The following is a 14,140-nucleotide window of genomic DNA, read 5'->3' as shown; positions in this document are numbered from 1 at the left end:
TTGGCTCTTTGACTCTCTGGACAAAGAGAAGATGGGAGTTGGCCCACAAATGCTCCAGATAGTTGCTTCTCGTGAGGAGAACACATGTTAGCAATCTCCAGCAGCTTTAGAGCTCTGAACTTGAGAGAATGGTCACCTTGCTCAAACCATTGTTATAATATCACTATTGTTTTTAACTTATTGTACAAATGAGTTCCATATTTCATTATACTTGTCCTTAGAAAATCTATGTCTAAAGGCAATATTATCATAGGTGGCAAGTGTAACAGGAATTTAACTTAATGAATAAATGGGGCCATGCAGGTAGACTTACAACTGATCACTTCAAAGTTATGTGGTAACTTGAAAAAGAGGACTTACAACTGAAATTCAAAGTACCAACAGTTGGGCCCTCTCTACAGTCACATGACCAAACTTCAGGTGCTCAGCAACATGGCTGCATTAACAGTCGTTAGCACATCCCACAATCATGGGCTGGGTTTTATGATGGTTTTGTTGAAAAGCGGCACTTCCAGTTTTTGGCAAAACCCACCCATAGAAAATCATTGGGTTGGTTATCAACTGTGGTGTTAACTTAATGGCCACAGCTTAACAAACTACAGTTCGCTTGACAGCTTTACATTCTCTTAACAAGCATAGCAAAAAAGATTATGAAATCATGTCAGTTACATGCATGATTTGTAATTGCCACAACAAAGGACCATAATGGGCTGGCTCCATTGAGGTCATGACTACCTGTAGATTTATCTTTGCAATGTTGCAAAATCAGCCTTTCAACCATAGTAAGAGCATAAAGAATCCATTTACATTCTTAGGTTCCATATACTAGGCATATAGTTCAAATTACTTATAGTTTTTCTTGTACAGTTATATTTATATAGTCCACTACTTTCTCCCAAAAGATGTGAAGTATAGAACATAATAAAATTATATGTTTTAAAGAAGCATTATCTTTATTATATTTCCAACAAAATGATGTCCTGGACACTGGGTTTTTTTGATATAAATGTAACAAGTCAAAATAATTCTAAGTATTATTTTTTGTGATGATGATGATGATGTTATCCATTCAGTCATGTCCTTTGTTATGCAGTATGCAAGCCTCCCATTCATTTATTATTATGTTAAAAATAACTAAATATCCAGCGGTGTATGGACCTCGGTATGCTGAAAGTTCTGCCCTAAGTAGAATTGTTTATCTCATGTTTTATTTCATTCCTTAGCTAGGTAATCTGCTCATTGTCTTTCTATCTTCACTGTCTGGTCTTGAGGACCTGAGCCTTGTGAAATAACCAGCTGGAGCACTGAAACACCGGAGTGCAAATGTCATTATAGGCATATGTAGCATGCCAATCCATCACCCCGAAACTGGATATTGCACTGAGATTTAAGGAACAAGGATCCTATGAGTTGGGAGACCATCTATTCTAGACCAACTATGGGGAATATCAGATGAAATATGGGGAATGGGTGTTTCTGAGGATTCCCAGGGAGGGATATTTTGCTTTAAAACATGAATACGTTGACTATTTGCTGGAAGGATTGTAGATGGAAAGGGGATAGGTGAACAAACATATCCTGACTGGACAATAGGAAGAAATAATGAAATGTGATTCCAAAGCAGCATCATTCAAGAACCGCATGCCTTCTAGCCCATACATGGTTTTCAGTTGCTCTCCTTATGCTGTTTTAACAGCCTATTCATACACAGAAGAGTACAGGAAAGACTAGAACTAAATATCTATAATGGCATCTGTTAGGGATACACCCTAGCAGAATCTGCACAGCAGTCAGGCAGGCAGGCAAAATATGTGAGATAAATGTTTTTGTAGCTTACACTCAGTAAAACAGATACACAGTGCTAATTAAACAGTTTATTCCGGTAAGAGTTATAGCATAGTCAAACAGTCCATATATCATTCACTAATTCAGTCCGTCCAGGGATTATTCAGTTGCAAATTCCAGTGTCGAAAAAAAGAGGTCAGTAACTTACAAATATCAGTCCAGTAATATATCTCCTCGCAGTAGAGATATGAAGAACTCAAAAACTCCTCTCTTCCTTCAGCAACTCAGCAGTAGGGGAAACACGTAGTTAACAAACCATCAATCCATGCAATTCAGTAATTGTCAGGTTCTCTTGCTCCCTCTTATGGTGGTTTCACACTGCACCCAAAATTACATGCTTTGCAGTTTTAAAGTGACACACGCTTAAACTTACAATCATAGTTTATATATATTATTTTACCCAAACTACGTTAGGTAACCTATGTTATTCCTAACAACATCATTAGTAACAAGGCTGTCTTTCATGTAGTCAGTCTGTCTGGTTGCTCCAGCTTGTTCTATAGAGCTGCTTCTGAAGTCGACAGTTGTTTTTGGTTGGCTAATCTCTCTGCTAAACCAGATTGTGCCCGTTGCTTGTAGGCGACAAAACTGCAAGGGAGAGAAAAGGAAGTAAGGGGAGGAAAGTTATTAACGTCGAAGGTTGAACGTCTCACCTACATTTTTGAGAACCCAATGTTTTATTTCCTTGAAGTTGGACAATCTTTTGGCAGCTGACCCAAGGCTACCTCAAGTAGTTTTGCTCCGGGAGAAGGAAAAAAAAACCAAACCCTTGCTTTCTCAAAGATACTTTTCCAGAAGCCAACTGGACTTTATTGGGTTTTTTTTCCCCTGAAAATGATTTGCGTCTTATCCAAAAGCTTCTTTTGCTCTTATCGTGGATGAGAAGCAAAACATTTTCAAGAAGAACAAAAAATCAAGGAAGTCCAGTTGCCATTTGGAAAAGCACCTCTGAGACAGTCATGACCGGGATGATTGAGAATCTCCACAGAGATGCTTTCTCAAAATAAACCTTTATTACCAGTATTGCAATAAAATGTCTGAGATACAAAACTCCGCAAGTAAAGCACAACCCACCAGAAACAAATACATCAAAAAAAAGGGGGAGCTAAAAACTTTCTGTGGACGTTCCTAAAGAAACTGAGTGCTTGTGCAAAGGATGGTCTGGTGGTTCCTCTGGCCAAACTCCAACCTGATTTCAGTGAGAGCATTTGCAGTATGGAGTCCACAATGACACAAACATTGCCATCTTCTTGAAGATATATGGAAATTTGGAGAGATGGCAATACTCAGGGTCCTCAGCTCTTAGGTAACACATTAATTTTGCTCAGCTCTTTTTCATCCGCAAGGGTTCTATAGTACATAATTTTAAAAAAGACTGGACAGCAGATTATGTGACCTTCCAAGAGGCATGGTTGTGGTTTCATCATAATGAATTACATTGATCCAAGGCCAGCCGCTTGTTTCAGGAATTCGAAAAAAAAAAATCTTTGCCTTTGACCTAGATTGTTGAACAAATCTTAGGAATCCAGGGACATAACAGATAAGGAAAATCAGCTTTATCCTTAAAAAGTTCAGCTTGCCCTCAGTTTACTTTACCTGATAGGGATAAGACTTAGGCAACTGATGGCACATGACAGAAGAAAGCAGAAACCACTGAACCAGCCCAGGGTGTGTTGGTAAATTTTATTATAGGCTGTGGATGTCACAACTCCAGTGATCACCAGTGACAGTTGCAGAAGGACAAACACTTTTCCTAGGGGAAAAAAGAGACCAGATGTAAGATTGAATGAAAAAGAATGTAGGGCATATTTCTAGCAGAATCCAGATCACTTACAATTTATGTAGCTAATCTGTTTGTTTTTAAAATGTAATTACAACGTAGTAACGGCTGGAGAGCACCTTTTAATTTCAATTTGTGAAAGGTTAAAGTGCACCTGCTGGATTGCTTCAAATATAGAGAAGTAAGTAAGTGGAATTCAACATTTACTGTATTGCATAAACGCCTTATATATGTCATTTCTGAACTTCTTGAACCAGTTTGAACGTTTGTCATTCTGTAAACAGGCTGTTGCTGTCAGCATGTAGTGGTTGCTTAATATAAATAGGACAAGCAACATCAGATTAGTGCTAGAAACTAATTCTGTAGCCAGTTATAATGTAGGCAATAATTATGTTGATTTCAGGAACTAATATTATGTAATGGAAGAGCCTATCAAGTAGAACTTCCTTTGAATTGGAACTTGGAACTATAACAGGTTTAGAATTTTGATATAGGATTAACGGGTGTATAGCACTATCTCAGAGAGTATTCTGCTCTCTTTTATGGCAGTTGGGAAGTTATTCCTTCCCAACTGTTACTGCTAGTAGGATGGGGAGAGGCAACGCTTGTCCAACCCTTGTTGTCCCCATTTCAACCCCCTGCCCTTAAAGCAGTGTTTTTCCTTGATTCTCAGATCTAGGTTGTGAAGTCAAAAAAGTGAGATAACCCTTTCTTCTAGGTTGGTTCAACCTAACTCAGTGAGTTTGAACAACTCCTAATTAATCTAAGATACTGTTGGCTTTATTTGGGAGATGATTTGGGTTTCTGGATTCATAGAAAATACCAGAGCTTTGAATGACCAACTAACTGTAGCCCAAATCCTAGTTGGTTGTATATTTCCATGGGTTATTCTTTTGGAAAAAGAAATGCTTTATTAGATTGGGCCATAATTCTCCAACGTCTTGCTTCCATCAGATGTAGGCAAATGAGATGCCTCTAGAAAGTCTAGACTGGTGGCAGCATATGATGACATCCCAACAGTCTGGCGGGATCTAAAATTGGTGCATGTATTAGAATTTTTGTGCTGGGCAGCCACAAACCATATTTTAACATTTCCCTTCAGTGGCCCATTGTGTCAAAGTTAAACTGAAAGCTTAAAGTTACGGCTGCTACTTTTCATAAGTCTCTATCCAAAAAAGTCCACAGAAAGCCTTTTTCTAAAGGTGCTTTCAAATCAGCCCTCCTTGTAAATCAGACAATGTGGAATCACCCATGACATTTTCTAAATTATGGAAGGAAAGGTATGTGCCTCCGACACCTGAAAGCTTTCGTCAAAGCCTAAGGCATTGATACTCATCGAATAGTCTTACAGGTAAGTGCAAGAATTTGGTTCTGACTCATCCAACTGGGATTACTATATTTTTCTGTGATACCAACTCAACTGATAGGAATAAACTCAAGTCAGCTTATTCTGAAAGTCAATGTTTTCCAAAGAAATAAATACAGAACTGTTTCTTACCGTAGGTTGAAGCTTCAACATGTTTGGATAACAAAGATCTGATGGTTGGCAGGGGAATGAGGGCAAAGAGCATCACAGAACGAGCTGTAACAGAGCAGAATGCAGAATGGTCAGGACAAAGGCCCAGCCTTTTTAAAGGAGATCAGAGTGTAGCTGTTTTAAAAAGCACAAATGGGAAGCCTCAGCTTCATGTTTTGGTGAGCAACTAAGGCCGTTTTCCTCAACTTTGTCTTGTTTGTTGGACAAACGATGAGGAGAGTTGCATTCTTAAGACAGAGAGAAATCAATTGGTCAGGGTAAGCCTGAGCATAGGGCTCTAAAAGCCAACCTCTCTGAAGTATATTATAATCTCCAGTTGTAATGCAGGCAAAGAGTAACAATTACAGCTATAATAACAACAGTTTAGCCTATTAAATGAGAAGTAATAGATGTTTTCCACTAGACAGTGCTCTATGAAATACCAAAGACAGTGCTTATATTCTGGGACAGGGCAGGGGTGGAATTCAAAAATCCCAGTAACCGGTTCACTGCCTAGTTGCTGGGTGTGAGCGTGGCCATGGTGGGTGTGGCCTACCGGAACTTCCGGGAAGGCCGTTTTTCGCCTTACCAAGGGTCCAGAGGCTTCATTTGGGCCTCTGGGAGGGCAAATATGGCCTCCCCCAGGCTTTGGAGCCCCCCCGGAAGCTGGAAACAGGCTCATTTCTGGACTTCTGGTACTTCTGGGAGGGCCACTTTTCACTTTCCCAAGGGTCTGGAGGATTCCCTCAGGTCTCTGGGAGGGCGAAAATGGCTTCCCTCGGGCTACAATTGTAAGTGTAAGAAATGGCCATAAGTCACTTTCTTCAGTGCCATTGTATTTTTGAATGGTCACTAAACTAATGGTTTTAAGTCGCCCATAGTACCCATAGTACTAGACTACCCATAGTATATTTTATTCTGTCCTCTGAAGCCCTTCCGATGTGCGCTCCCTGGAAATTATGAGAGTTAAAGAATCTGTTAATTTTGTCTTTTACCCCTTTCAGCTGCTTTGTGAATGGTGAGGTGATGCAGAATGTGGTCTTCAGGAAAGAATTTAGCTTTTTGAGAAATTTAATTTTCATCTGAGGAAAGAACAACTTTCTATTATCCCCCATTGTCACAAAAACGTGCTTGGAAGTGTGCAGACAGTGTGCGGTTAAAAAAGCCACTGAAAAGGCTAAGAGCATAGAGAAATGTCAATTATGAAAGATGAGGCTTCAGATGTCTATGACCTTTCCCACTCCTAAGGTTCAGGAGAAGTTAAATAAATTACACAGCATAGCACCCCATGCAATTGCATAATGCATTGTAAATATCAGAAGAATGGGTTTGATTGCTGCAGAATTTGATATTTGTGCATCTATAGAGCATCTGATTCAGTTAATGATCTACGTGGAAGTGCAATGGGAGTCACACCCGTGCAGCCTTATAGAACAGCAGTTCCTAAACTTTCCGGCTCTTGGGACCAGCCACGGAGAGTGGCAGTGGCAGAGTGGGGATAGTTTCGTGCGCGCAACTCAATTATGCATATGGAGTTTTGTGCGCTCACACACTACTTGCACGGCCCAGTTTCCAACAGGTCACGGACCGGTAGTAGTCCATGGACTGGGGATTGGAGACCTATTCAAAAGCAAAGTGTATTGGGTTTACTTCCACATAAATTAGAATAAGTTTACAGCTTAAATTGACTAAAGGTCAGTACAAAAGAAGAGTCATAAATCTTTCATGAAATTAAACAAAAATATGTCGCTTGAATTAATGCGAGGTGCACGGAAAGGCTCTGACTCACCAATGTAAAACAGGAATGTCCATCGCACAAAGGCCATAATAAAGATGCCAGCTGAGAAGGACACCATCCCAATCATGATCATGGTGGTGTCTCTTAGAAACTTGGAAAACACAAAGACGCCCAGGAAGCTGGTAATAAAGATCACATAGCCAGCAGCATTGGCATAGCCAACATACTCTGGTCCCCAGCTCAGTGGTTTCTTTAGGAAGAAGAGTGGCAGCACATTCATTGATCCAACCACGGCCAAGTCATATAGGATGGCCCCCACAAAGAGCAGGACAATAATGGACTTGGCAGGTCCCAGATGGGAGGAACTCTCAGAACTACAGAACAGTAAAGTCTCCTCATTAGCCAAATTGCTGTCAGGTTGGACCGCATGGGTGGAAGTGGCTGGGTCGCAAACTCCAGGCTTGGGGACTCGGAGGACAAACAGACTGTAAATGACACACAAGGCATATAAGGCAACACTACAGGAAATCAGCACTATACCGTGCTGATAACCGAGATGGAAAGTAACGAAGAGGTGTCCCGAAGCAATGCTTCCCACAAAACCAGCAATGCCATAGATGAGCTCAATGTGGATGAGACGCAGGGATCTTCTGCTCTCCGATGAGCCCTGGGAGACCAGGGCCATGATGCTGGCCCAATACGTGGTGAATCCTCCAGTCAAGCCGTGCAAGACAGCAGCCCCGTACATCACCTCAATTGGCCAAGCCAACAAGACCAAAAGGAGTAGAAGGCAACGGGAGAGCAAGTAGCCAGACAAAGGCATGCAAATGCTGATCTTCCGATTTACCCGGTCACCCAACCTGGCCAAGCCATAAGCTGATAACAGTGGGGTTAACCCATCAACAAGATGGTAGACGATGTAAAAGTCAGAGATGGCTTTTTGCTGAGTCTCCTCGCTGGAATGCGCCGAAGAAGAATTGGTCTGGTTGTAGTAGTTCTTCACCACCAGCAACAGTCCTGTGTCGTAGAAAGCACTGGCAAGCTGAGCGCCAGCAACAAGAGGTTCAATCCAGGCCTTCATTATATCAACAGTTGTGGTTCCCAGAGGACAGTGGCTTGATTTTTCTGAGGAAAAGGAGAGAAGAAGGCCGGGAGCCAACCCAGTCCTTCTAACCTGAACATAAAAGCTTGCTTACAACATTGAAAGCAAAAGCAAAGGAGGGATTTCCTCTCTCTGCCTCCTCAAACAGGTTTGTTTGTTTCTTCTTCCCTCCCTCTTTCTGGCAAGCTCCGATTGTCTCAGCAGGCACTGGGACATTGCAGCGAGCCCCAGTGAGCTGATTCTTCCGTGTACCTTCAAAAAATCACATGATCCAAGTTGAGAAATTTCTCAAACCTGATTTTAGGAAGTGAAAGAAGTTTGGCCCAGTGTGCTTGAGTGACCCAAAATATTACGTTAGAATGAGTGTTTTGTTGGTGTGCTCATGTGGGTGTGTAAGTCTACAAATGCTCTCTCTCCCCTCCCCACAGCTAATAAAAGCTCAGCCTTCTATTCAGAGTGTCGGCAAGAGACAATTCTGCAAGTTTGATGTTGCTATCCTTTTCAATCTTTTTCTTGACAAACTTATCTGAGGAAGAAGGGAGGTGTAATAAGCTGAACTCCAGGGTGTTGGTAAGAGTTGTGGAAGGCATGTGAAGCAGTATGTGAATTTGACAGTGTGTATGGTTAAAAAAAGACAATTTACTTATTTAGTCTCTCTCTTCCTCCCTCCCTCCCTCCCATCCATCCATCCATCCATCCATCCATCCATCCATCCATCTATCATCTACCATCTATCTATTATCTATCATCTCTCTCTGTCTCTCTACTATCCATCCATCCATCCATCCATCCATCCATCCATCCATCATCATCTATCTACTATCTGTCTATCTACTATCTATCTATCTATCTATCTATCTATCTATCTATCTATCTATCTATCTATCTATCTATCTATCTATCTATCTATCATCTATCTATCTATCTATCTATCATCTATCTACCATGTTTCTCACAAAATAAGGCCGGGCCTTATTTTTTTTTGAGTCCTGAAAAAATGGCTAGGATGTCTTTTTGGGGGTGAATTAATTCCCTCCCCCCGTGCACCAGCGCCATCTCCAACAACAGCATCTGAGTCACTCCCGCTTCCCCCCAGTCCCCGTAACAACAGGAAAAAATTTTTTGAGGTACCTGGGTGTGCCGTGCACTGCCTTTTGGTTTAATCCCGAGCAGCTGGGTGGGCGTGAGAAGAGCCAAGTGAACATCTCTGCTGCTGCTACCCTTAGTGCTTCAGCCTCAGGCTCTGCAAGTTTGCAAAAGTCCCGGTGCACAGTCCGTTCCTGCATTTCAAGCACCCAGGCTGAGCTGCAGCTGTCTCTCTCTCACCAGCTCCGTCTCCAACAACAGCGGCAGCAGCGGCGGGAAGTTATGGAGGCGGCTTCCCCACCCGAGAAGCGGCTGAAACACTTCCATGGTTCCTGCCACTGCTGCTGCTGTTGTTGTAGACTGCGCTGGTGAGAGAGGGACAGCTCACCCTGGGTGCTTGGGATGCAGGAATGGGCTGCGCACCAGGACTTTTGCAAATTTGCAGAGCCCGAGGCTGGAGCATCAGGGGTAGCAGCAGCAGAGACGCTCGCTCGGCTCTTCTCATGCCCATCCAGCCGCTTGGGATTAAACCAAAACGCAGCGCGCGGTGCTCCTAGATACCTCGAAATGTTTTTTTTCCCCTGTTGTTATGGGACGGGGGAAAAGCAGGAGCGACTGAGACGTTGTTGTTGGAGACGATGCTGGCGAGAGAGGCGCCAGCACCAGTGGGAACTGTGGAAGCTACGGAGGCCTGAGAAGCAGCTGAAACGCTGCCAGACATCCATGCCCATGCCGCCTGCCTGCTGACCCAGGTAAGGGAGGGGTAAGGGAGCCCTCCGTGCTCCACCATGATTGATTGTTAGGAGTGGCTGATGGTGAGGCATAGCTGCCTGCGGGGCACTCCTAATGGCAAGTTCCCCCCGCCTTCTCCCTCCAATTTTGCGTGTTTTAAACTAGGCCTAAATTTGGGGGGAGGGGCTTAATTTCATTTTATGCCTAGAAAACATGCTGGGTCTTCCTATTGGAGGGGCGTATTGTTGGAGAAACACAGTATCTGTCTATCATCTATCATCTATCTATCTATCTATCTATCTATCTATCTATCTATCTATCATCTATCTATCTATCTATCTACTCTATCATCTCCATCTCTAACAAATTTGCCCATTAAACTTATCTGCCTCTGCACAGTTTACGATAAAACAGTAAAATGATATGAAAACTATAGTTAAAAACAAGGTAAAAACCAGATTAAAACAAAGCTAAAAGGAACAAATGAAAACTTTAAAAGACAGCAGGAGCATGTTAATCCCAATCCTAACCCCAACCAATCATCCAGCATGGCACTCTTAGTGTGAAAGAGAGTGTATGAAAGCGTTGATGGGTAGGCTAGCTAAGTAAATATTAGTCCTTTTCCATGTCTGAGAAATAAAAAAGCTCAATAGACAGAAGGCCTCAGTGACGGGTTAAAAAAAAAATTCCCTGCCAGCTTTGTTACCGAAACTGCCCAGCAAAACAAGGCTTCTGCCACACCTTGTTACAATGAGAAAGCATTTTTTTGGTCTTAGTTCATCACCGTAATGTAAGTAGTGCTCGACTTACAACCACAATTGAGCCCATTATTTTTGTTGCCAAGCGAGACATTTGTGAAGTGAATTTTGCCCCATTTTATGACCTTTCTTGCTATTATTGTCAAGTGAATCACTGCAGTTGTTAAGTTAGTAACATGGTTTGGTTTCGTGAATCTGGCTTCCCCATTGACTTCGCTTGTCAGGTCGCAAAAGGGGACTACATGACCCCAGGAGACTGCAACCATCATAAAGATGAACCAGTTGCCAAGGGACTTAATTATGATGATGTGTCCACGGGGATGCTGCAACGGTTGCAAGTGTGAAAAACAGTCACAAGTCATTTTTTTCCCCAGTGACATTGTAACTTCGAACGGTCGCTTAAATGAACTGTTGTAAGTCGAGGACTACCTGTAAGATGACCCTTTTAACAGTGCAAATTTGACCCCCTGATCAAACATTTCAAAGGTGACAGACAGATGAGGGGGCTATAGAAATCACAAATCATCAGACTTCTAACATACTGCAATCTTGCATAACCATTCACTTCCCTGTACAGAAAAGGCCAGATGATAACTCTCTTCTCTAAATGGGGCACTGTTCAGTATATAGGATTAAAGGGGAACAGCATGACAGTCTAATTCAATGTTTTTTTTCTGGATGAGAGGACTTTGTAAAGAAAAGAAAAGAAAAACCGGCATCATATTTCATCAGTTGTTTCCTGGAAAAGAGAAACTTTCTCTTTCTCGAAATGAGGAACATTGCAGTTCATTGGTGATTTTTCATCTGTTTAGAGCTGATACTTTTTTAGCGTTTCTGTTAAATGCAGTTTTTAATTCTGCTTTCTTAAAATATTTAAAGCTCTTGCCAAATCAGCAATAGGGAAGGGAAATCCCCACACCGATGCTTCAATGTTACTTTCTTTGCCTGTTAAAATGTCTTCCTTTCAAGCAGCTGAGCTTTCAACCCATATTTAGTTTTGCAGTCAGAGCGAAGGCTGCGGACTAGAAAAATCTATTACAACCTACCTATGTTAATAGAGAAGTGATTCCCCAATCACACCTGGGAATGAACTTTGCCAGAAGGGCGAGTAAAAGGATTTTGAGCCCCCAAGAAGTGTGTGTTACAAGATAGCTGTTGTGTATTTCAGAATACAATGATTATTATTAATTACTTGAGCACTCACAGGGAAATTTTCAGGTATTTTGCATCTTTAGAAAAGGATAGATAGACTCCTTTTTTAAAAGAATAGTTTCCGGTAACCTTGTTTAAATCAAGCAAATATGTTTGCCAAGGACACCGTGTTCGTACAGTCCAGGCCCATGAGGGCAAACTTATGGCATGTGTACCAGAGGTGGCATGCAGAGCCCACTCTGTAGGCACACGCACTATTGCCAGTTGGTATTGTGGTTTCCAGCATGCACATGCGCACCAGCCATGGGTATGTGCGCATTGCAATTTGGGCACTCAGTGCTAAAAAGGTTCACCATCACTGATCTCTAGGCAAAGAACTAGTCATTATAGTGGCTTTTTTAGAGTTATAAATCTAAGTCTAAATCAAGTTACAACTGACAGCATTTATTAGAGAATCAAGAACAGCAGCTCAGAAAGGACCAGACACTTCTTAAAAAAAGTTGCCTAATTAAACATTCATGGGAGTAAAAGTGTTTTTTTGCCTAGACTGCAAGTTGTCACTTGGGCTGTTTCTGAACTAAAATGCACTGCTTCAACCCAAGTCTTTCCTCCCTACCTGTGACGTGTCAGTCAGGCTACCAAGCATGAAAAAAAGTACAGGGTAAAGAAGGAAGCGCCATCAACCATGAGCAGGCTCAGTCCTTGGCCACTGTTGCAAAGGAATGGCAGTGCGGATAGCAAGGGATTGCAGCTATCGGCACACAGAAGTAGTCCATGGGGGGTAGGCAGAATGGGATCACCACTACAACAGGATTAAAAGCGGTAGAGAATGGCCACATGAAGCCTCTTCTTGTCAGAAGCAGGAGAAAACCTGTAATGCATACCGTGGTGACCGAACCAGCAGCACACAACTGGGAAAACCTGTTTTTCTTTCCTACTTTAAGGTGAACTTCTGTGCAGCTTTTTTTTCAATATTGTAAAAAAAGCAGATCTGACACCCTTTCGAAAGACAGCTATGACAGCTATGTATTTAAAGAACCTCCTGCGTAAGGTCTAACCAGGGCTTTAGAAAGTCAGGTATTCCACAGGTAGGTGACTTTGAGGAAACTTGCCCCAGTCAAAATGGCTCTGGGGGACAACTGCCAGAAGACCACAGCTATTGGACAGATCCTATCATAGTTCTGTCGTCAGTCCCCATTGACAAGGAATGTGCTAGATTGTTCTGTTGGCCAAAATTGGATCAAGACAAGAAAAGGGAAACACTGCTTTTATAGAGAACAGCTAAAGTTACTGTAACTTTAAGCTGCCTCATCTGTGAGTCGGAGATGAAATGAGGGCAATGTCATGATGTGTCAGGGCAATTTTCTTGTTTTTAAAAAAATCATCATTACATGTATATCTCTTTTATTATATTTTTATCTCTCTTTCAATAGTGTCAGGGAAATTTTCTGTTATGGTTTAGGGCAGGGGCGTCAAACTCAAGGCCCATGGGCCAGATCCGACTTGCGGGGTGGTTAGATCTGGCCCACAGGGCTGCCCTGGAAACAGTGAAGGACTGGCCTATGGTGCTTTTGCCAGTGAAAATGGAGCTCCGTTATCGCTGACAGTGGGTTGCAGGAGGCCATCACAGCTGAAAACGGAGCTTGGAAGCCCATTTTTACTGGCAGAGCACTTGGGCCACCACAGGCACACCCGATATGAGTAATGTTGAGCTGGCCATGCCCATCCCAGGCCCTGAGGTCAAACACAATCCTGGTGTGGCCCTCAATAAAATGGAGATTGACACCCCTGGTGTCACCCCTGGTGTCAGGGGAACATGAGGATGAGCCTATATCAATAAAAACCTCCTTTTTTACAACCCTGTAATCCCTTAATTCAGGATATCTAATGTGGAGGAATAGCTGGATCCATAAAAAGAAAATCACTTCTGAGAAGAACCTCAGAATAACACAAATTATGGATATTATGTTGTTATTTGATATTTATATATCTCACTGTACAATGTGTCTTTGTGAAAGGAAGAGATCCTTTGAATAGTTTCAAATTTTAAAAAATACTGTTGAAGATCTTTAAATGTCTCTACACGTCATATTTCTAATAATTGATAGTCTTCCATTTCCAGTCAGGAGCAGGAATTTGTTTAGAAATCACACAGAAATCTAACTGATCCAAATGGAAATTCCCGATCACTCCTATTTTGGTGTAAATAAGGGGATGAGGCACCTCTGTTTTCCCTTCTACTACTTTGAGTTTCCCTGGTTGCCAGTTGGTTTTCAGGGGTAATTTAAGGTTCTGCTTGTCTTTTATGAAGCCTGTCATGGCTCAAGTGTGGGGATCTGCAGAGTCATCTTCTTCCAGGATTATCTGGCTACTCAGTAAGATCTAGTAGGGAAGTCTTGCTTTGTATTACTTCGTTCAGGGACAGCCACAT

General features: G+C 42.2%; 1 protein-coding gene across 2 annotated transcripts; it reads right to left on the bottom strand.

Moving 5' to 3' along the window:
• Positions 1-2,197: 2,197 nt before the first annotated feature.
• Positions 2,198-12,582, bottom strand: SLC46A2 (solute carrier family 46 member 2). 2 transcript variants are annotated; one of them, XM_087926509.1, is made up of 5 exons: positions 12,394-12,582; positions 6,931-8,233; positions 5,124-5,207; positions 3,442-3,598; positions 2,198-2,433 (listed from the first exon to the last, which is right to left on the bottom strand). In XM_087926509.1, the coding sequence occupies exons 2-5, from the start codon at positions 7,958-7,960 to the stop codon at positions 2,343-2,345; spliced, it is 1,362 nt and encodes a 453-aa protein (XP_087782635.1). In that variant the 5' UTR covers positions 7,961-8,233; positions 12,394-12,582; the 3' UTR covers positions 2,198-2,342. The 2 variants fall into 2 exon arrangements, with proteins under 2 accessions (XP_087782635.1, XP_026569186.2); XM_026713401.2 differs by lacking the exon at positions 12,394-12,582 and adding an exon at positions 9,113-9,428.
• Between the last annotated feature and the right edge of the window lie 1,558 nt (positions 12,583-14,140).

Source organism: Pseudonaja textilis, chromosome 2 (assembly GCF_049901715.1).
Source record: "Pseudonaja textilis isolate UNSWEBS1 chromosome 2, rPseTex1.2, whole genome shotgun sequence".
In the NCBI taxonomy this organism is placed as follows: Eukaryota; Metazoa; Chordata; class Lepidosauria; order Squamata; family Elapidae; genus Pseudonaja; species Pseudonaja textilis.
This window is presented reverse-complemented; position numbering and strand designations above follow the sequence as displayed.